Here is a 23,951-nt window from a genome sequence, read left to right as displayed (position 1 = left end):
CATCATTATGATGGGAGGAGTGTCATTGGTGAAGCAGCTGAAATGGTTGGGCCTAGGACCTACCCTGAGGAATTCCTGCAGTGATGTCCTGGAACTGAGATGACTGACCTCCAACAACCACAACCATCTTCCTTTGTGCTAGGTATGAACCCAACCAGCGGAGAGATTTCCCCCCGATTCCCACTGACTTCAGTTTTGATAGGGCTCCTTGATGCCACATTCGGTCAAATGCTGCTTTGATTCAAGGGCAGTCACTCTCACCTCACCTCTGGAGTTCAGCTGTTTTGTCCATGCTTGAACCAAAGCTTTAATGAGGCCAGGAGCTGAATGGCCCTGGCGGAACCCAAACTGAGCGTGAGTGAGCAGGTTATTGCTAAACAAGTGCCACTTGAGAGCGCTGTTGATGACCCCTTCCATCAACCGAATGGCCATCTCCTATGCTGTAACAATTAACAGAAGTATTACACTGGTGCAGGATGAGATGCTGGTCAGAGTTTGGAATTACACCATACTGTTGGGGCAGAGTTGGAAGGAGCTTTACACTATCTGTCTGTTATAATAAAACTAGAAATACTTTATGCTGAAACAGTGTGGGAAAATCCATGTTTCAGCACCAATATGCCTCAGTTCTGATAAGCTGACAAACGGATGTGACTCTCTTAAATTTTCAGATGCTGAATAATCAACTGCATTTTCTTTATTTTTTTTATCTGGATATTCTTTACTTTGCTGAATACAAAAACCAAAACACATTTCTTTTTATGACAGGAAATTAAGACTCAAGAGGTAACCTATGGAAGTTACCAAACAGTCAGCCCAGTGTTGCAAAAATGCCCCCTACACTTCAATATGAAGCAAGTTTTTGGTGTAATTCTGTTGTAGGCACATGACCGATTGGGCACCCAACCAATTTTAATTTGATTTTGATACAGACATTGCTTGATACGAATAATCTGACATAATGCAAAAAGGTTGGCCATCAAAGTAGCCAAAAAAATTAAAATGGCAGGGTCGGTGGCTACTCAAAAGCCAGACAAATAATCCATGGCAGCCGCCTTGGTTCAAAATGCATGCATTGATTTCATTAGGTATTTCAGCGGGCAGAAAGGAAATGACTATCAAGCTGTCAAATGTCTGCAAGTCATATGGCACTTTCATAACCCCAACTGAATACACTGAAGACGCTTTCTGATATGGGACATTCCACTCGTCTCAAGACTCCTGTCTCAATCCAGGAACAAACCAAGTAGTTTACAGGCACCTCTTTTCAGACCCTAGTAACAAATGTTACATTGTTAGGTGGAGCAGTGGAGAGGGTGCAGAGGAGATTCACCAGGATGTTGCTGGGGCTGGAGCGTTTCAGCTACAAAGATAGACTGGATAGACTAGGGCTGTTTTCCTTAGAGCAGAGAAGGCTGAGGGGGGGGAACCTGATAGAGATATACAAAATTATGAGCGGCATAGATAGGACGAAACTTTTCCCCTTAGCGGAGGCGTCAATAACCAGGGGGCCTAGATTTAAGGTAGGGACTGGAGGTTTAGAGGGGATTTGAGGAAAAATTTTTTCATCCAGAGGGTGGTTGGAATCTGGAACATACACAATATTTAGGTATTTAGATGCGCATTTGAAACGCCATAGCATACAGGGCTACGGGCCAAATGCTGGAAGATGGGATTAGAATAGATAGGTGCTTGATGGCCGGCACGGACACGATGGGCCAAAGGGCCTGTTTCTGTGCTGTATAACTCTATGACTGTAACCCTATGATTCTATGCCTATTCTTTCTCTTTTTTGATCTCATATCACCCTAGGAGTAGTCAAACAAGTAACCAACTTCCAGACAGCTAGCAAAAATCAGCCATAAGCACACCAGTAGGAAGCACAAGACTGGGTCCAGATGATTCTGTCCCCAAATTTCCTTGTGTGTGGGGGGAAAAAAAAACTCTGACGTCCACTCACTTTGATATCATGTTTTCTACTTGCCAACATAAATTGGCAATGGTAGACAAAAGTTCATCTCACAACAACATGGTACAGATGAAGCACTACCACCTGATGACACCTCACTACTCATGTAGGCCTTTCGATAGTCAAACCCCTATGGAAATCACATAGTATTTCAATCCTTGGCTTGCTCTTTCCAATCCAATTCTTTTTTGATGAAGAAGTGCTGTGTGTTGCAAAGCAAAGTCACTACAACAGGCAGGGTGTGTCCAGGGCTGGAATTTTCCCGTCCCGAATCAAGATAGAACGGAGGCAGGCGACAAAAAGATTGGTGCCAGCGATCTGCATGCCAATCTGTCACCTCCATTCCCAACTGACGAATTTCCAGAGGACCGGGGAGGGTGGGGCGAGATGAAAATACAATCATTTTCATAATATTATTGTGATTTACTGTAAAGGTAGTTAATGATGGGGTTTGGATTAGTTTCTCTGTATAGATGTGTGTGGGGGGGATTCAATTGAATTAGAGATAGCGAGTCTGGAGATCTTGAGTTATCAAAAGGGAAGCTAGGCTTGAAATGCTAAATAGGTAAACATAGCTGAAGTTTTAGAATGTGAGGTGTGAGGAACATTTGCATTTTTAGATATTTCAAAGAGATGATGAGATGTTACACCTAGCCATAAGGAGCTAAGTCAAACAGTATGTTTATTTTTCCCCAAAGGGGGGATAATATAAATCTTTCATAGTACTCATATATTATGAGAAAAGTAAAGTTGAAAAGACATATTGGAACAATGGAATTTACATTAAAAAGGGAGAAACATGTATAAAAGGAGATGAGGTTATGTGTAAGGGGGAGGGCATTCTAAGATCTAACAAGTGTGAAAAGCCTCCAGCCTCTATGCATCAAGCTGCTGTACACAGGCATCAAAGCTAAGAAAACTGATTTTGAATTTCACTGCCCAGGGTTGTGTGTGCTTTGCCTGTGTCTATTTAATCCTATTTGATTTTACTGATGTCTTAACAGATGTGTAACTGGGAATCAGATTAATTAGGGGAAATAGGAGTTATAATAGTAGTAATTTGTAGACCTATGTATGTGCTTAAAATCTTTTCTTATATTAATAAATGTTTAATTTAGCTTTGTAAAAAAAATCTAAGACTTGGTGGACTTATTACTACTGAATTCAATACATGCATCTCATGAGTATGGGCAGCCATCAGAGATCTGAGAAATGACCAGCAACAACCAGGCAGAAACAGGTGTGGCAGCGGAGAAACAGTTTCATTTAATGCAAAAGAAAAAGTGAAAGTTTGGACAAAAAAAGTGCTAAGCAATAAAGTTTTAATAGCTAACCTTTCCCTAGCCTATCTCAGGTCCCAGCACTCTATTTGCCCTGGCCACATTGAACATGAAGATTCTCACTTTTTCAAAAAAAAACACACACAAAAGTCAACCACTGCAATGGCTGCTGATTTGGACCAGAATGTGGTCCACTCCCCTGGTGTCCCACCTCCATTCCTGCTAATTGGGTAGCAGACCCATTTCTAGGGTCAATAACATGTCGATCCCATGAAAATCAGGCTTCACAGCACGCTGACATCAAGGGCAGGTTCACAACCTGGGATCGAACCTGCCACCCGATTCCCATCTCCAATGGGGAAATCCAGCCCCAGGTCTCTAAGAGGTGGGTACGAGTTCAAATGGGTGCTTTGTTCTATTTTCCCTCTGGAATCACTTCTGCAAGATTTTCCTTGCTGGCAGTGACAGAGCAGCATTGCCAAAAAGCTTAGAAATGAGAAGGGTGCGACACCGCCTATCTAGAGAGTGACGAATGGCCCAGTTAAGAGGTGTGAGGGGAAAGAGAATAACTGACAGATTAAAAGAAAATAAACTGTTACAGATTGATTGGCTCAAACATCAGAATTGTGTGTGTTATAATGACATTAGCAGCTAGCTGTGGATTTTAAATGTGAAAGTTCATAAAACTATAAATTTTGCAACATTAAAAACCAAATCATCAAAAACTACAAGCATTTGTATCAAACATCAGGTTGTTAAGAAGATGGACCCCATTAAACATTATAATACACAAAACATTTTTACCTCTGCATCCTGCAAGACCCCATTTTTAGGGCATCCAAGCTCTGGGCATGTGATAGGAGATCCACAACCTTCTCTGATCATCAGTTCTACATATCGTGTTAAGCACTGATCAGTCAAAACATAACGAAAAATAGAAAATACGTCAGTTATTTGGTGTTACAATATCAGCATGTTTATTGCATCGGTGAAACCCTGGGTTTCACTCCTCATTATTTGGTGTGACATTCTAAGGAAATAAATTAGCTGAATGCAATACTTAAAGATATTGTACATGCTCCTCTACATTTGTACAGTACCTTTACTTAAAAAAAACTTTAAAAAGTTCGTTATCAGGAATGTCATCTTGCGACTTATTCAGCCATGCAATAAAACACATGACTCGGTGAATAGATTGTATGAGAAGGACCCGTTTTTCTCCGCCCCCCACCCCTCCAAACACCAGATAGAATAAAATAACCACCATATGGGCTCTGAAAAATTGTCCAGACACTGATCTCTTCTCACCACAGATGCTGAATGAATTACTGTGCATTTCTAGCATTTTCTGCCTATATTTAAGATGAGTCCCAGTGCCCAAAGGGAAAGGACATCAAACTTAAATAGGTGAAAGTCAGGGTAAATCTGGTTTTCAACCTGCTGCTTTTTTTTCTAGCAAGACATTGGTGGCTTCCTAATGTCTGATAAATTTCAGACAAATTCAGCCTCAAGTCCAACACCAAAAGGTTAAGGGGCAGAATTTCAGATTATCCAAAATCACTCTAATACTATGCTCCAGTGTCTGCTGTCTTCATTCAGGCATAAACTGGCTTCTTTCAAATGGACACAAAAGTTGTAGACACTGCAATGTAGCACCAGTCCATTAAATATCTGTACATGATTTAAATCCTGGGCTGTTTTAGTTCCGCACCAATGAAACACCTTTAATAAAGGTAAAACTTAGCAAGGCTTTTCATAGGAACATAAAACAAAACAAAAAAGAACACTGATCAAGTGTTTGCTCATCTATCCGAATGTCCTCTACTTTGGCTCAGAGAGACAGGTTTTATTCAACGTCTAAGAGGAGAGATGGAGGGGTTTGGGAAGGGAATTTCAGAACTTGGCAACTAGATGGCATCATCACCAAAAGTACATAAAGGAAGTGTAGGGGGGGTTGCACAAGTTGGAGGAAGATAGAGTCCTTGGATGGTTGTAGGAAGTTTAGAGATAGGGAGGTGCGAAGCCATAGAGTGATTTGAACATAAATGAGCATTTCTTTCAAAAAAAAAGTCTTTAATGTATCAGGAGCCAACGTAGGTCAACAAGCAATGATGGGTGAGCAGATCTTGGTGTGATTTAGAATATGAGCAGAGTTTTGGATGTGCTTAATGGAGTTTGGAAAAGGGAGGTCAGCCAAGAGAGCACTGAAATATTCAAGCCTGGAGGAAACAAGAGTACGATGAGGGTCTCAGCAGCAGATGGGTTGAGGCAGGGTGCGGATGAAATGATATTTTGAAGGAGTCACTACTAAAAAGAAAACCAAGTCTTTCCAACCCAATCAAAATGATAGTGAGCTCATTAACACCATTCAATCAGTTTTAATCTTGATAAACTCTCCTGTTATTATGCATTGCTGGGCACACTCACCACAGTGCAGAAAAAGCAGTTGCATTGCTCCAGAGTGGTCATTCCATCAAGAGAGTATTCACAAAGGCAGAGCTTGCACATCACCAGTGGGTCCAAAGCCAACTCCCCACCCACTGACAAACCTGTTGCAATCATTGGGTGATGGTGGGTTTTACTGGAAGACTCCATCCTTCTGCTGAATTAGGCCACTGGATCCCCCTTGTACCTGTCAGTAATCACAAGAATTGATGAAGATACTTCCATAACATGACAGTTCCTTCAATCACCATTGTTTTTTCTCTCATGCACCATCAGAAAGCCAAGGTATAAGCTAGAACATTGAACACCTGTTTTGGCAGAACGCCAAAGCTTGAGCATCCATTTAGGTTTGTGACCCACCCATTTCAGCTCCTTCTGCCTTTGCACCAGGTCACTTATATTTTACTAAATCTGTGGTTTCTGGATTTTCAGTCATCCATCATTTTCCTAATTGGCAACCTACTTTACAACTCAAAGGTATAACATAGACACTCCTTAAAATCACATTTAACTTCAGGATTTTTTGTAACCATCTCTTAATTCTTCTCTCACTCAAGAAAAGACTTTCTCTGCAACTATATGAATGATTCTCTTCATGATTGCTAAAAATTATGTTAAGACTCTTCATTTACGAATTGAACTCGCATGCTGCAGCAACAACAAAAGAGGTAGCACATAAGTATGAGAGCCCTGTCTCTATTTCATGTTATCTTTGGGGAAGTAAGAGGCAAAATAATTTAAATCTAACTTGTTTATTGCCAATGTCAAACCATACAATTACAATACATTAGTCTCCTTGGAGTAACTTCATTCTGTACAAAATTGAAAAGGTGTCAGCAACTTCAGCCCAGTAATGTTACAGGTACTGCCCTGAAGAAACTTCAAACTGTGTCTGCTATCTGCTTGTTCAGGTTAAGGGGTCCATCACATTTTTCCAATAAGAGCAGGGAGTCGTCCCAGTATCCTGTGCTATCATTCTTCATGCAATCAATGCCACACAAACGGTGTTATTTGTTATCGTAGGGCCTTGCTATGTACACATTTCTGCAGTGTTTGCCCAACAGTGAACGCACTTCAAAAGTAATTGGTATGACGTGTTTTGAAATATTTCTCAAATATGAGATATGTTATACAGATGCAAGGTTCTCTTTCTATTAGTGAACGCATAAGTTTTCTTCTGAGTAACCTATCTTTGATTTAACTTTATTTTTATAGCTCGTCTCTATAACCTTTGAGGTCTCACCAGAGCATACACCATTGGCAGGTTTAGCAGTTGGAAAGGCAACCTAGTCTCCAGTCAACATCACTAGGAAACTTGTCAGTGAACCCAGAGATTTCTTAACAAAAACAGAATTACCTGGAAAAACTCAGCAGGTCTGGCAGCATCGGTGGAGAAGAAATCAGTTAACGTTTCGAGTCTTCATGACCCTTCGGCAGAACTGAGTATAGTTAGGAGAAAGGTGAAATATAAGCAGAGATTTCTTCACCTTTTCCCTCCTCTCTGTGTGGCTAATGGTTCCTCATCTTCAAACTAGCCCCAATTAAGATCAGAAATTCACTACATAGGAAACCACAGGTCTGAAACCAAGTAAATTACTCTGGTGTAACATGTTGGCATACCAGCCTAGTACTGCCACTTATTCAAGCACAGTGATAATCGGGGCAATGGGCATAGCTAAGTATAGATTGTAACTATGGTGATTAAACCCGTGCCCAAATGAAGCCAACTAAAATGTGCCCTATGACGTTTTAAGAATTTTGATTGGCAGCCAGGAAACGAGTCAACCAAAAGGTGACTCTGCAGGAAGCTCTTTTGGTAACATTCTTCCCTCAACCAACACCACTAAAGCAAATCACTGAATTGCTTATTGCATTGCTGTTTCTAGAATCTTGGTGTCAGCTGTGGCTCAGTGCATAGCACCCTCGCCTTTGAATCAGAGGGTTGTGGGTTCATGTCCCACTCCCGGAAACCAAGAACTGTGATTGTACTCGAAAGAGTTGCAATCTGTGACTGTTGATAACTCGAAAGAGTTTCCCATGCCAACAGGTTGACTGTCAAACAGTTGCTGTTTCTAGAATCTTGCTGAGCGCAAATCGGCAGCTGCGTTATAACATTATAACAACAATGCTTTAAAAGTACTTCAGAGGCTGCGATGCATTTTGAGATAGCCTGAGGACACGAAAGCCTGAGCACACAAAAGGCATTAATTAACTGCAAGTGCTTTATTTCCCCTTCAGTTTAGTATCAATTTGTACATTAATACAATTTTCTACTGTGCTTAAGTTCACTTGACAGCCAGCTGAGACTGTGCCCAAATTTATTTATGCAAGCCTTCCAACCAGATATTAGACTTGGGTCCCAGAGGTGAAGAGATGACGTGTTAACTTGTGCTGCCCTTTCCCCCTCTAAGCAGCAGGGTAATATCACAACGGAATGCTTATTCATTCTAATGTATAATTCGCAAACCCACTTACCCACATCCCCTCCCCCAACGGAATGCTTATTCATTCTAATGTATAATTCTCAAACCCACTTACCCACATCCCCTCCCCCAACGGAATTCTTATTCATCCTAATAATTCTTAATCCCACTTACCCACATCCCCCCCCCCCCCCCCCCCCCACCCCACCCCACCACCCCCCCCCCACCCCCCCCCCGGCAACCATCCGGCAACCATCCAGAGTGTTTATATTTTAAAGCTCCAGTTTCAACTGTCAATATATTTCCTGTCTCTTGCCAAGTTTCTTGACAATAGAAATATGTACCAAAAGACATCTTTTGTTCAAAGTTTTATAAAACAAACTTACTGAAGACGGCTTCCTCAGTGGTTCAATTGGTAATTGTATCACGGGATGTGCTATTGAGCCACACAGACCTCACGGAGTTTCACAAACCTTTATATCAGAATTGGCTGATCTCAGCTAGGCAGAAACAAACAACTTTTATTTATATAGTGCCAGCAATATAATAAAGCATTCCATTGGCACTTCACAGGATTTTATCAAATAAAAGCAGATACCGAGCTACATATGGAGAAATTATGACAGGTAACCAAAAGCTTGGTCAAAGACCTGGGGTTTGAAGAGAGTGTCTTAGAGGAGAGAGGGGTAGAGAATTTGAGAGTTCTAGAATTCTCTCTCTAAACTTACGGCCTAGGTAGCTGAAGACACTTCCGCCAATGTTGCGGTGATGAAAATCGGATTTGTGCAGGGGCCCAGAATTGGAGGAGCACAGAGATCTTGGAGGGTTGTCAATCTGGAGGAGATCACCTAGATAGGGAAGGATAAAACCATGGAGGGATTTAAAAGCAACACGAAGCTGGACCAGGTAAGGTAGGTCAGTGAGCACAAGAGTGATGGATGAATAGGACTTGATGCGAGTTAGGATACAGGCAAAGGCGCTTATGGGTTCAAGTTTCATAGGGTACAAAATAGGAGGGTACAAAATAGGATGCCAGCCACAAGGTCATTGGAATAGTCAAGTCTAATGATAACAAATACATGGATGAGGGTTTCAGCAGCAGATGGGCTGAGGCAGGGTAGAGACTAGCAATGTTACAGAGCTGAAAGTAGGCAGTCTAGACACTACAATCATCTCCAAAACAGAAGAAAAACAACCAGGGTTCCTGATCGATAGCTAATGATCCCTGATTGGGTCACAGAGGATAGGAATCAAAATCAGCTGTAATTTCACTCCCAGTCCTATTCTCCTTTTCTCATAGTTAAAAAGCTTGTTCACTCTCCAGCATCACGACTGAAAAATTTTGATTTGAACGCGGTATCAGAGAGGTCAATGGTGCTTTTGGCAGCATTTCCTAGCATGTATTCAGCAGGGGATAAAAAAAGGAAATGAATTATGAAGTTTTAAAACCTATGTGCTGCTTCGAGAAACCTCCAATCAAAAAGAAATCTCATGGATTTAGCTGCATTACCATAAATAATTTTCCATTCAATTTCTTAAAATCCCTAACAACAAATTTTGTTTCTGTTCCGCTAAGGGAATCCTTGCTGACACCTGGAATGTTCCTCTGGTAAATTCAAGGCATCGCCAAGTGCAGCAAATTTCTGGGTTGGCACCAGGAAAAATGACAATGGAAGCATCCAGATCAAATACCAACTGATTCCACTAATGTCTTCAAGGGGATGGAAATTGCCACTCTACCTGATTTGACTTGCATAAGATTTCAGTCTCACATAGGGTGGATGCCTCTTAATGTCCTCAATGCAGCGAAGGATGGGCAATAAATACTGGACTGTCAGTGTCACTAATATACTAAGGAAAAGAAAGCTACATGCCACTGGTGTCTAAGTACCTTTGGTACTGTTATTTTAGTGCTCTTTTCGGCATAAAATGAGCTGAAGCTTACAGAGCCGATTAGCCCAAAAAGACAAGTCATTTTCTTCCACCTGGGACTAGAGCTGAGCAGAGAGAGGAAGATCGGGCAGAGTGAATTGGACACCTATGAGACATTCAATCTGAATTTCTTACCATTATCTTAAAATGGTGCATCAAATCTGCACTGGTGATTTGTTCCATGAACTACCAACTGGTTACCTGCATCTTCATCCACTTATATTCCTCTTTATCAAGCCACTATTTGATACCCTTTCAAAAATAAAACTTCTTCAAAAATGCTCTCTGGCAGAAAATGCCATATTCTAATGAGAAGAACATTTTGCTTAGTTCCCCTTTTAATGTTTTTTTTGTAATTATTATAATGTCCCAAACATCTATAAACATGGTTTGGTTTACAGATTGTAACCAGTGCAAATACAAAAAGCAGCCCAACCTCTCTTAAAACTCTGTTGGAGTAAATTACAAAGGGTGTCAGAATCTCAAGGTTCTGGCTTTGCATCCAATCACTGGAAGGCACACCTGTGTAGGTAAACATTTGCTAAGCTGAATCCCTGCCAGAGCCTCACCCATCGAAGCTCAAGTCAGGAAGTCACAAACGTGCAGCCTATGATTTTCCAAATAATGGACAGAAAATTTGTGCAAGCGTGATTTCTCAATCTGCACCTGAGTAGGTGGGGCTTCACATCATATTCTATAATTGGAAAACAACATATTTTTCCAGCTTTCACAACACTTGGTAAGGAAAAAAGGTATAGGAAGGCCAAAAATTAAAGCTGCATATACATTGTGGAGCAATTTGCTGAGGATCTGAAGCTATGCATCAGTAAGAAAAGTCCCATAGTTTTGTTGCATTTTCTCGAGAGAATTTTAGCTCTAGCCCCACACGAGGAACAGAGTGGTGAGCAATTAAAATGGAGCAGTTCCATTTCCAGCTCAAACGCAATTAATTAAAGGCCGGTGGCTTTAGCTGCCGATGAGGTGGCATATTCAAAGCTGCCGACTATGGCCAGATGTATCCCTGAAGATTTTAATCACGTGACCTCCTGCCTCCAACTGCCCTGCGCAGTCACACAACCTTTTCCACTTCGCTGCATCTCCAATACTTTGATAACCAATAAAACAATTAAAAGAAAAAACAACTATTTTTAATACCCCAATGATTTTCTCCCAGGTTGCTCACAGCAGTGTCCTGGAGATTAATCTTTAACTATTGGAAAGCCCAGGACAATCCCAGAGGGTTGGCAGCACTACACTCACACAATCCAGGTGGGAAACTCTGGTATAAATGACATTGTTGGACACTGATTAGCAAAGGGGGGGGGGGGAAGCAGGTCAGCAGCCAGCAGGAAGGACAAGGAGACTCCCCACCCGTGGAACAGAGGAACCTGGAGTAAGGCCCCACCCTGCACTTCAAATCGACCCCCATGTCTCCTTCACCAGGCCCTCCCTTTCTGTCGCTGGCGAATCTGCCCCACTCACCTGAATCCTGGGGCTCCATCTTTGTTCCCTGGTGCAGGCAGCACTGCAGGGGCCACCGCTGCCGATGGCACTGACGGTATTGCAGAGCTGTCAGCTTCTGATTGGCCAGCTGTTGGGGGCAGGATTGCAGCAGGATGTCTAGGGTGTGGTGGTGGGGGAAATTCCCAAGGAGCTGGGAAGCCCAACAGCAGGCAGGTAAGCGCCCAACTGGGACTTAATCCTATCGAGCCTCCAAAACACCCTATGGCAGGGCTGCCACCGGTTTTCCATGGACAGCGCCCACCACTGTGACTATCAAATTCTGCCGTTGGTTTCAACTAACTTGTGTGGAAAGATGCTGTATAAATGTGACTAAAAATAAAAAGTGTATACATGTGTATCAAACAGCAATGCAACATAAACTCAGTTAGACAATGTCAAAGAAACTAGACTGTAGCTGTACTGAAGCCAAATACTTTGGAAACAAGTCAGAAACCTGTTATGTGTCCTAGTTGCGATGAAACCAAGTGTGGTAAACCAGCATGTCAGGGATTGAATTTCTGGAATTGATCTGTTAATCATAGTTTGGTATAATTACCATAAAAGCAGGAAAAGCATTGCAATCATGCAATGATTAACACCAGAGCAAGTTGGGAAATTGCAGAGTCCAGCATAAAAATATCTTGTTTTTGTTTTATTTGCTTTTTTTTTGAGTTGGACAGCTGTGTGTTGGATCAGCAGCCAGCATAATAATTTGGGGGGAGCTGTTCCAGACCTTGTGTGAAAAATTATCTGTTTTTGTACAAGTTGTGTTTCACAGCTTATATCAGACTGGAAAAAGTGCTTTACCTTTATGACATCAACTTGGTAAAAATGACATAATGCTCTTGTGACTTTTCTCTATTACCCCCAGAAAAGGTTTTGCCAGAATAATTCTCCTGAAGTTATTTGGAGTTTCCCTTAATGTTCATGAACATTAGAAATTACGTTAAGCAAAGGGCAGTTCCCAGAGCTGTGAAGGGAACTGGAAAGGGGAAGGATATCTGTATTGTCAAGAAGTGGACCAAATCTACCTCTATCAATGATTATGGACCTTGAGTAATTATTGAAGTTTGGAACTATACTGGTTGTCAACAAACTAGTTTAGCTTTGAGATCTTTGCGTGTCACAAATGATCAAAGCCTTGAATACGGCCACAGCAGGAATCAAGTTTCAACGTTTTTAACCAAATATGAGATTTTGAAGTGCAAAAGATCTTTATTGATTGGGTATTTTGAAATTCGATAGGGAACTCCATTTTTGAAGTAATATCAAAGGAGATTAGCTACACCATCACCACACTGAAATGATGAGAGGTGGAATCCGACCAATAGTTTAAAATCAGTCATTCCACCATCCTTAGTTCTTGGCTGCACATCCAGTGGTGTAAGAAATTTAGCTACTAATTATACAAATCCATTATTCCAATTCACATGCCTCTGCAGGTTGTAAGGTATTAAAATATCCTTAATAACAGTGATGATGATTAGGACTGGTAGTACATCTATTCGAACTTCAAAATTTGGCTACTGGAATCCATCCAGCACCATATGGTCCCAATTCCATGCCTATTTTTGGACACATTTTTCCAACAAGTAAAGGATTAAATTTATGTCCCTGACTTATTGGGTGCATCATGTTTTACCATGGCTGAGTCATAATTGTGGCTTGAGCTTTAGCTTTGCTGTGCTAAAATATACTGTTTGAGTTGGAGTTTGCACATGATACTGCACTGAAGGAGAAATGGCTCATTTGGGGAAGAATCTTACCGCCTTAGTTAAATGAGGGAAGAAACCATTTCTGGCCTGTTAATTGGCCTCCTCCAAGAGTCCCATCCAACTAAGAACAGCACGAGCACTGCACAGGTGGGAGGGCTACGGGGAGTACCCGAAGTTGTGGACAGCCAGCAGCAGCACGAGAGGTGGGTGCTGCTGCTGTAGATGGGTTACCACGAGGATGCCTCAAGATGAAGGTGCCCCCTGAACACTTTTGCATACTTAAAATAAAGCACAGATTGGGCTGTAACCCTCGGGCCACCGTAGCTCTAGAGGACGGAGGACGAAAAGAGGCCTTGCTGGCTCCCTTGCCTGCCACCAGGAGGTTGCCTCCTAGCATTTTCCGGGCTCCATCCTCACCGGCGGTGAACAGGCCCCAGCTGAGATTCCAACAGCGTCAACAATTTACCCCTAAGTGGGCACTTAATTACTGATAATTAACTACGTGCCATTTCCAGGTGGGTAACTGATGCTGGTCTGACCTCCACTCCGGCAAGATCATTCAGAGGTGGAAACACATTGGGTCAAAGGCCCAGTGGCACATTTCAAAAATTTCTCTACACTCCTGCCTCTAAAGCCACACCCACGCAGCTAATGAGATTCTGTCCTTGGTTTTAAGAAAAACCAAAAGAACTTGCACATTTTTCTTATTATTCGTTGACGGGATGTGGGCATCGCTGGCTAGGCCAGCATTTATTGCCCATCTCTAATAGCCCTCGAGAAGGTGTTGGTGAGCCGCCTTCTTGAACCGCTGCAGTCCGTGGTGTAGGTACATCCACAGTGCTGTTAGGAAGTTCCAGGATTTTGACCAGTGACAGTGAAGGAACGGTGATATATTTCCAAGCCAGGATTGTGAGTGATTTGGAGGGGAGCTTCCAGGTGGTGGTGTCCTCATCTATCTGCTGCCCTTGCCCTTCTAGATGGTAGTGGTTATGGGTTTGAAAGGTGCTGCCTGAGGAGCCTTGGTGAGTTTCTGCAGTGCATTTTGTAGATGGTACACACTGCTACCACTGTTCGGTGGTGGAAGGAGTGAATCTTTGTGGATAGGGTATCAATCAAGCAGGTGGGGGGCCAGTACATGATAATCAGCATGATGTTTCATTGCCCATGTTTGACCTGATGCTATGAGACGTCATGGGGGCCGGAGTCGATTTTGAGGACTCCCAGGGCAACTACCTCCCAACTGTATACCACTGTGCTGCCAACTCTGCTGGGTCTGTCCTGCCTGTGGGACACAACATATCCAGGGATGGTGATGGTAGCATCTAGAATATGATCTGTAAGGTATGATTCCGTGACTGTGACTACGTCAGGCTGTTGCTTGACTAGTCTGTGAGACAGCTCTCCCAATTTTGGCATTAGCCCCCAGATGTTAGTAAGGAGGAATTTGCAGGGGCAACAGGGCTGAGTTTGCCAGCGCCGTTTCTGGTGCCTAGGGTGATGCCAGGTGGACCGTCCAGTTTCCTTCCTTTTTAGTGGTTCGATACAGCTGAGTGGCTTGCTAGGCCATTTCAGAGGGCATTTTAAGACTCAACCACAGTACTGCAGATCTGGAGTCACATGTAGGCCAGACCAGGTCAGGATGGCAGATTTCCTTCCCTAAAGAACATCAGTAATCCAGATGGGTTTTTACGACAATCAGTTTCATGGTGTTTTAGACCTTTTACTTCCAGATTTTTATTGAATTCAAATTCCACCATCTGTCATGGTGGGATTCAAACCCAGGTCCCCAGAGCATTACCCTGGGTCACTGGATTACCAGCCCAGTGAAAATACCACTACACCACCGCCGCATAATGCTTTCCTTGGCCACAAGATGTCCCATAAATATTTGGCAGCAAATGAAATACTTCTGAAGTGTACTCACTTGTAATGCAAAGAGCCAATTTGCCAGTGTTGTAATGCAAAGAGCCAATTTGCACACAGCAAGGTACCATACACAACAATGGGATAATGGCTAGATAATCAGTTTTAGTGATATTTGAGGGATAAATACTAGCCAGACCACTAGCAATATCTCCCCAACATTCTTCAAAATAGTACCGTAGGATTTAATATCAACCTGAGAGGATGGGGTTAAGGGTTAAATGTCTCATCCGAAAGATGATGCCCCTTATTCATTGTTTTTCATTTAACATCATAGGCACAGTTTTAGCTGACATTGATTCTAATACTAATTCTAATAGATTCAGTTTTGGATTGAAATGTAGCCTCTATTCCCACTGAGCAGATTTTGAAAAGTGGCAGCTGTTCAACTCTGAAGAAAGGCGTAGCATGGTTCGCACGACCTGTTAAGTAGCAATAAAAAAAACTTTATAACAATCCTTATTACGTTTTTAAACAGAACAACTTAAGCGTGAGCGTACAAGTTAAAGGAAGAGAAAGATAGAATACTAAACTTCAGGAACACCTTAATCACTTAGCAGTGACATAGTGAGGATTACATTATGAAGTATTTGTTATGAACACAAAACTGTTACAGTTTGTCACTAAGCACCCTTTTCCAAAATTAACTCCCTTGCTTCATATTTCTCTGGTTGGCAACCAAAAGTTATAAATTTAACATGATTAAAATAACAATGTGATATGGAGCGTTTTTTTTCCCACATTTGAGGGTTATCAGTTCATGGAAGCCTTGTAGTGGTGGAGACAGAATCCGTATAAGCTTTTAATAGCAAAGTAAATGTTGGGAAAAAACAACATGTAAAGAACTATAGGGAAATTAGACTAAGGGACCACCTCTTGTACAGTCAGCACAGGAGTAATGGGCAATACTTATGTATTATAAAATTCCATAATCACAATTAGTGTAAAGAACTAGGTACACAAATATGTACAGAATCAAATTGGACTCGTAAGATTAACTCTGTTTCTCTCTCAACAACTGCTGGCAGGCGTGCTGGGTTTTTTCCAGCACTCTTTTTATTTATGTACAGTGCTGAACTTAAGATGTTGGATGACATATGTCTGGGAGAAATCCAGCAACATAGGTATAGTGAGTAAGCTTTGAATTAAATTACAAAAGGATATTCAAAACCATTGTTGCAAACAGGGAAGTAGAACTTTACCTTTTAACTTGCGTAATGTCAAACTCATTGAGGCAACAATTTGGTCAGGATGTTGGGTTTGTCACATGATGGTAAATGTGTCAGAGAACGATTATGCCAATCTTGGACAAATAATTGCTTGTGGCCAAGGTGCATACACTTTCACAAAACTAAAATTGGAAGATTAGCAAACTCTCAGTTGAGTTTTATTATGTATAGCAATGTGTCACCTGCATCCAATCCTGCTCAAAAATCATCCTGATCCTTGGCGACCCCAATTATTTTTGTTATTCTTTCACAAGATGTGGGCATCACGGGCATTGCCAGCATTTGTTGCCCATCCCTAATTGCCCTTGAAAAGGTGGTGGTGAGCCATCTTCTTGAACTGCTGCAGTCCTTGGGACGTAGGTACACCCTAAGTGAAGGAGCTCCAGGAATTTGACTAGCGACAGTGAAAAAATGGCAATATAGTTCCAAGACAGGATGGCGTGTGGCTTGGAGGAGAACTTGCATGTGGTGGTGTTCCCATGAGCCTGCTGCCCTTGTCGTTCTGGGTGGAGAAGGTCACAAGTCTGGAAGCTGCTGCCAAAGGAAGTTTGGAGAGTTGCTGTAGGGCATCTTATAGATGGTACACACTGCTGCCACTGCCTGGTGGAGGGAGTGAGAGTGCTAAGATGGTGGTTGGGGTGCCAATGCCAATGGAGTTTCTGAGTGTTACTGGGGCTGCACTCATCCAGGCAAGTGCAGAGTATTCCATTACAGTCATGACTTGAGTTTGTAGATAGTGGACAAACTTTGGTGAGTCAGGAGGTGAGTTACTTTCTGCAGAATTCCCAGGCTCTGACCTGCTCTTGCAACCACAGTATTTATATGGTTGGTCCAGTTAACTTTCTGGTCAATGGTAACACCCAGGATGTCGATGCAAGCAGATTCAGCAATAGTAATGCTTTGAGCATCAAGGGGAAATGATTAGATTCTCTCTTATCAGAGATGGTCATTACCTGGCACTTGTGTGGTACAAATGTTACTTGCCACTTATTAGCCCAAGCCTGAATGTTGTTTAGGTCTTGCTGCATATGAACAGGAACTGCTTTAATATTTGAGAAGGCACATATGGTACTGAACGCTGTGCAAACATCAGCAAACATTCCCATTTCTGCCCTTGCAATGAAGCAGTTCAAGGTGGTTGGGCCAGGGACACTACCCTGAGGAACTCCTGCATCCCATCCTTCACTGCATTAGTTTTAACATCTTTGCCCACATCTTCAAATCACTCCACGAGCACTCTCTAGGGATACTGGGGTGTGCTTGATCAACTTTGCGGGAGGTGAGAAATTTGCCAGAATTTTCCAGAAAAGTAATAAGGATAATGCTGTGTTAGCTACACCAAGCCAGAAATGGGCAGGCTCGAAGCATTAGCTTGAATTTCCCTGTCTTTTAGTATGTTCAAGTCACCTCACACCTCTCTATTGCAGCAACTGCTTCCAGACCCATATCCTGCTCATATCGTCTTCTCTTGCTATTCTGCTCTGCTTCGTGTTCTTCACTTCCTCAATCCTACTAGTGGTGGTCAAGCCTTCACCCATGTTGTCCCATACAATACAAATCATTGTCCAAATCCCTGCACCTTGCTACATCTCCTTCCTTCATCAAAAGCACTTTAAAACACCTCCTAGCAGTGCTTTCTGCAACCTCCCTTCCTACTACACCTGCTCCATTTCAACTCCTAACGTGAAACACCCCGGGTTATTTTGCTAAGTTAGTTGTTGCATAAGTGATACACTGAAACAATCTGCATGATGTCATGCCTTTGCTGATTAATGAGAAAATACTTCCCAAGCTTTTTGTTATGAGTATTTAAAAATAAGTCACGCAATTCTCATCTTAAGATGAGAAGCGTTCACCATAAGTGAATTGTCAAATTTTCAAAGGATTAGTTACCACAGGAGCTTCCATTGGAAAATTAACTGAAAGTTCATTCTCTTGTTAGCAATATAGATGAGTATTCAATGTAGCAGCCATTATATAAGCTGCAGCATGAACTTTCATATCCTGCTGTTATCCCCTTTGCAGTCATTTTAAACTTAGTTATCCATAGAAAGAGTGCTACCATGGAGCCGAGTCGGAAACCTATAGAAACAAATCCCATTCTAAAGACTAGAGCACAAAATCTAGGCTAACTCTCCAGTGCATTAATGAGAGAGTAGTGTGTTGTCGAAGCTGCCATCTTTAAAGATGATGCATTAAACCAAGGTCCCAATTGCCCATTCAGGTGGGCATAAAAAAAAATCTCATGGCACTATTTCTAAGAACAGGGGAAATCCTCCCAGTGCCCAGGCCAATATTTAGCCTTCAACCAACATCCATTAAATCAGATTACCTGGTCATTATCATGTTGCTGTCTGCAGGGCCTTGCTGTGCACAAATTGGCCGCTGTGTCCCCTAGATTGCAACAGTGACTACAATTTAAAAGGCATCTCATTGGCTGTAAAGAGCTTTGGGGCATCCCGAGATTGTGAAAATTGGTATATAAACACATGCTCTCTACTTTAAAAATCCTGTTAAGGCTAGACTACTGGTGACCCAAACTGATGTTGCTTTTGGTATCATCTCAGTGAAATAATGTTTACCTGGCTGTAGTGATCCCTTCATCAAGATTTACTGGAACCGTTTTAGTAGGTTTATGCAAGTCAGGTCCCAAGGCATTCGTTAGGTGAGCTTTTGTCAATAACCAAAGTACAACTCACAGGCACCTCATTTATACAAATTCATTGGCCAGCAACAGATTTCTTGTTGGGTAACTTCCTTAGTAACTTAATTACTGATCATGTTGTTTTTTTGGCAGAGGGCTGTTTTGTGCTATTCAGTCTTTAAGGTCATAAAATTGTTGACATTGAGACTTCTCAAAAGAAAATGGTTATTTGTGTTTCCATGTTGTCAACAGTGGAAGCGCGCAACTGAGGGGCAGAAATTGGTTATTTTCCAATGTTAACAAAAAAAAAAGCAGGCATGAATGAGAAGTGCTGAAACGACTGCATTTTTAAAGAAGTGGATGAACATTTGAAGCAAAGAAACATACAGAGCCATGGGGAGACAGCAAGGTAGGGCTGGGGGTGGGTGGGTGATTCATTCTGCACGACTCAAGTAAAGGTCAACAGAGACACAATGGGCCAAAATGGCCACTTTCTCGTGCTTTAAAACTTACTTGGTAGGTTATTTATAAAAGCTGACTAATAATCATTCAAGGTTAGCACTGCTCTGACATTTTCATAGAAATATGGGTTAATGAAAAAGATAACAAAATGCTAATTTAAAAAGATAGTGATTGTTCCCTGTTAAAGTCACTTATTAGGATTAACTCATGCAGCATTCCACAGCTGAACAGTCAACTCGAAAAATATTTTGATCAAGGGCAAACGTGGCATTAGTGAACTTGGCAAAGAGAAAGATTTAAATTGAGCACTTAGTCATAAATGCAAGATCACCTCACAGATGCACAACAGGCTTGAAATTCTAGTGCAAAAACAGAATTACCTGGAAAAACTCAGCAGGTCTGGCAGCATCGGCGGAGAAGAAATCAGTTAACGTTTCGAGCCTTCATGGCCCTTCGGCAGAACTGAAGCATAGTTAGAAGAAGGGAGAAATATAAATTGGTTTAAGGTGGGTGGGGGATCATCCTCCGCCATTTCCGCCAACTCCAGCATGATGCCACCACCAAACACATCTTCCCTTCACCCCCCCTGACGGCATTCCGTAGGGATCGTTCCCTCCGGGACACCCTGGTCCACTCCTCCATCACCCCCTACTCCTCAACCCCCACTTATGGCACCTCCCCATGCCCACGCAGAAGATGCAACACCTGCCCCTTCACTTCCTCTCTCCTCACCGTCCAAGGGCCCAAACACTCCTTTCAAGTGAAGCAGCATTTCACTTGCATTTCCCCTAACTTAGTCTACTGCATTCGTTGCTCCCAATGCGGTTCCTCTACATTGGAGAGACCAAACGCAAACTGGGCGACCGTTTTGCGGAACACCTGCGGTCTGTCCGCAAGAAAGACCCAAACCTCCCTGTCGCTTGCCATTTTAACACTCCACCCTGTTCTCTTGCCCACATGTCTGTCCTTGGCTTGCTGCATTGTTCCAGTGAAGCCCAACGCAAACTGGAGGAACAGCACCTCATCTTCCGACTAGGCACTTTACAGCCTTCCGGGCTGAATATTGAATTCAACAACTTTAGATCTTAAACTCCCCCTCCCCCCATCCCCACCCCGTTTCTTCCACCCCCCCCCCCACACCCCCCGCTTTTTTTTTTCAATATTTATATAGATTCTTCTTTCCCCACCTATTTCCATTATTTTTAAATCTAAAACTAAAACCTTGTTAGCCTTTCCACCCCACCCCCACTAGAGCTGTACTTAGAATATCCTGTCTTCCATTCTTAATTAGCACTTTTCTCAGACAAAACACCTCTTTGACCCTTTTGTCTGTGACATCTTTTGATTATCTGCTCATCTCCACAATCACCACACCCTCAATGTCTCTCTCTCCCCCCACCACCCCCCCCCCCACCCCACCCACCTTAAACCAATTTATATTTCTCCCCCTTCTTCTAACTATGCTTCAGTTCTGCCGAAGGGCCATGAAGGCTCGAAACGTTAACTGATTTCTTCTCCGCCGATGCTGCCAGACCTGCTGAGTTTTTCCAGGTAATTCTGTTTTTGTTTTGGATTTCCAGCATCCGCAGTAGCTTTTAGCTTTTTGTTTTTATCTTTGAAATTCTAGTGGTTTTTTTTGGTGAATTAGTGGCTTTGTCAAATCCTACATGTGCTATTATGAACTATAGAATCTTACAGCACAACAGGAGGCCTTTTGACCATCATGCCTATGCTGGCTCTTTAAAGAGTTATCCAATTAGACTCACTCCCCTGCTCTTTCCCCAGGGCCCTGCAAAAATACCGTTTTCCAACTGTAAAAAGTTACTATCTGCTTCCAACACCCCCTCAGGCAGTGCATTGCAGATCATAATCCCCTGCTTCATATGCCACTTATCTTAAATTTGTCGTCATCAACCCTCCAGTGGAAACACTTTCTCCCCATCTATTCCATGGGCAGAAATTTTTGCTTGGCGGGTGGGCACGCGCCCGACCCGCTCGAACGTGAAATGATGCGCGTTGATGTCGGCCAAGCGTGCCGACATCAACGCACAGTCGCTCGACAGTTCAGTCAGCGGGCACGCGCCGGAGTCGGCAGCGGGCCCATCAACAATGAAAAGGCCTGTTAAGACAATTAAGTAATCAGTTAAACTAAATTTTTTGCTGTCCCTCCAACCTAACGGTTGGCGGGCAGGCGAAAAGGCCAAGTGCCTTTGCACTTTTTTGGAAACCTCATCCACGGGTGGGCTAAGGTTTCCAAAAGCAAATAAAAATCAAATAAAAGTTTTGCAATTGAATTAATCACGGTGCGGTGCCGATCGCAGACAGCAGCCGGCTTCCCAACCACCCCCACCCAAGGGGAATTCTTGGAATTCTGCCCCATCAAACTCTATATAATCTTGAACACCTCTATTAAATCTCTAATTAATTTTCTCTGCTCTAAGGTGACAAATATCAGATTCTCCAGTCTCCCTGAAGGAAAAAGTCCTTCATCCCTGGTATCGTTCCAGTAAATATCCTCTGCATCCTCCCCAAGGCCTCAATATCCCCCAAAAGTGTGGTGCCCATAATTGGGCACAATATTCCAGCTGGGACCTAAGCAATGAGTTTAAAGCTTATATATTTCAATGCAGTTGTCAAGGCTTCTAAGTGTAAAAATCTCAGTTTTGATCCATTCTCCTTGAGGAAAGAGAAACTAAACAGAACCTTCCTCCCTCAAAAAATCTTACGCAAGTACTAATTTTCTGGCACCACTCAGTGAAACCTGGGCTCAATCTCTACTGATGCACCTTTATCATTTAACGTGTAAATTAATAATTTTCTAAGTGTCAGGAATAAATACATACATTAGTAAAAGATAAGTTCTCACTGATTGAGCTCACACCATTATGTTATCTCCCTCCTTCCATCCCCCCCAGGAATAGTACCTGCGAAACAATCACTTCACATAAGAATATTTGAACAGGTTCACCAAGCACTTGTTAACTTGCATTTAGCAGTGCCTAAATTTGGCATATGCTAAAAGGTTAAACTTAGATTTTTTTTTATTGTTAGTTTCCAAAACACTTGGTGGTTTAGATCCACTCAGACACAAGTGTACTTGATTACCCAAGCCTTGCAGCAGTCCTTGATAGGCAGACAACACAACTGGGGCTGTATTTTTAGGCCCCGATAGGGACGAACACAGAAGCAGATGCACACGGAATTTTGCGCCATAGGTCAGCGTGCCATTTTCCCAGCAGCATCCTGTCCCTGGACAATTTTCCTGGAGGCGAAATGGCTGGGTAACAGGGATACCCGTCTGCAAGCAGAGGGTATCCAATTCAGGCTCTTTAAAGGCCTAATGTCAGAGACCGACTGGAATTTTCCCCAGATATGTCAGGGACTAGGCCAGCTGCCTGAAAGCAGCCGCCCAGCAGCAGACCAGATGCCGCCTCTGGCCACCCTCTGGCCGCCTCTGGCCACCCACCAACATGGCTGCCCAGCTGCTAAGGGCATTTCTATCTTAAAAGTTTAAAGTATGGAAGCGAGTGCTGTGATAGTGAAGGCATACAGTCTAACATATTGATTAACATGCCACTGAATATGTAAATTGTTTCATTTGCATCATCACAGGAAGTGATGCAAGTTAACGTGATATAGTAGTTGGGGCAGTTTCAGTCAGCAGGTAATACGTGTATGAAGAGCTCTCTTTGAATCATGTCATTCTTCAACAAAGAACGCTTCATTTAGATTACCAATCATTGTCAGTGTTTGGCATGTTTGTGTTAAGAACCAATAAAAAGGCAGTTCAAAATGGAGGTGCCCTCTCTCTCTCACTTAACTGAAAAGGAAGTCTGCTGTTTTCTCAGCGGTGGAGGATCTCCTATTGGCCCTCTAGTTTTGAGAGACTACTGGACAAAAACCCTGCCTTCTGGTCAGTAACTGGCGAATTCGAGGAAAATCACTGCCAGATTCTGTTCCCCACAGTATGGACTTCTGATCCGCATTTGACCTGGATGAAGCCAGTGGGGAAAATCCTGCCTCTGACTTCTAACACATACCATTCAAGACAACAAATAATCTGATATCATGCTCCAAACACCAACTATTCTATCACTCTCCCATTAATTTCTCTGTACTTGCTTGCAACACATGTTGTGGGAGCTGCTGGGAACTACAAACATCTCCAGGACCAGGACATGTGTAGTAGGTTTCCAGATGGACTGGCTGGAAGTCAGAGTCATTGAACTTGAAATACAGAGGCAATATGCTCCATACAGGAATGGAGTGTGATGAAATACTCTCCACTTGCCTGGTTGAGTGTAACTCCAACAACAATCAAGAAGCTCAACAACATCCAGGACAAAGCAGCCCACTTGATTGGCACCCCATCCACCACCTTCCAACATCCACTCCCTCCATCACCGACATATAGTGGCAGCAGTGT

At 42.7% G+C, this 23,951-nt stretch overlaps 1 protein-coding gene across 4 annotated transcripts in view; it reads right to left on the bottom strand.

Moving 5' to 3' along the window:
* The window catches only part of LOC144679037 (E3 ubiquitin-protein ligase RNF144B-like), an 81,588-nt gene that overhangs the window by 46,312 nt on the left and 11,325 nt on the right, over positions 1–23,951 (bottom strand). For 2 of the 4 annotated variants that reach the window (XM_078539293.1, XM_078539291.1), the window contains exons 2-3: positions 5,677–5,881; positions 4,054–4,158 (exon numbers count right to left, since the gene is read on the bottom strand). In XM_078539293.1, the coding sequence (XP_078395419.1) occupies positions 4,054–4,158; positions 5,677–5,844 (273 nt within the window). In that variant the 5' untranslated portion in view covers positions 5,845–5,881. Of the gene's footprint in view, positions 1–4,053; positions 4,159–5,676; positions 5,882–8,503; positions 8,618–8,845; positions 8,966–23,951 lie in introns of all 4 variants that reach the window. The other 2 variants (XM_078539292.1, XM_078539294.1) reach the window with 2 other exon arrangements.

Source organism: Cetorhinus maximus, chromosome 3, assembly GCF_964194155.1.
Source record: "Cetorhinus maximus chromosome 3, sCetMax3.hap1.1, whole genome shotgun sequence".
Taxonomy (NCBI): domain Eukaryota; kingdom Metazoa; phylum Chordata; class Chondrichthyes; order Lamniformes; family Cetorhinidae; genus Cetorhinus; species Cetorhinus maximus.
Note: the sequence above shows the minus strand (reverse complement) of the source record. Positions and strands in the feature narration are given on the sequence as shown.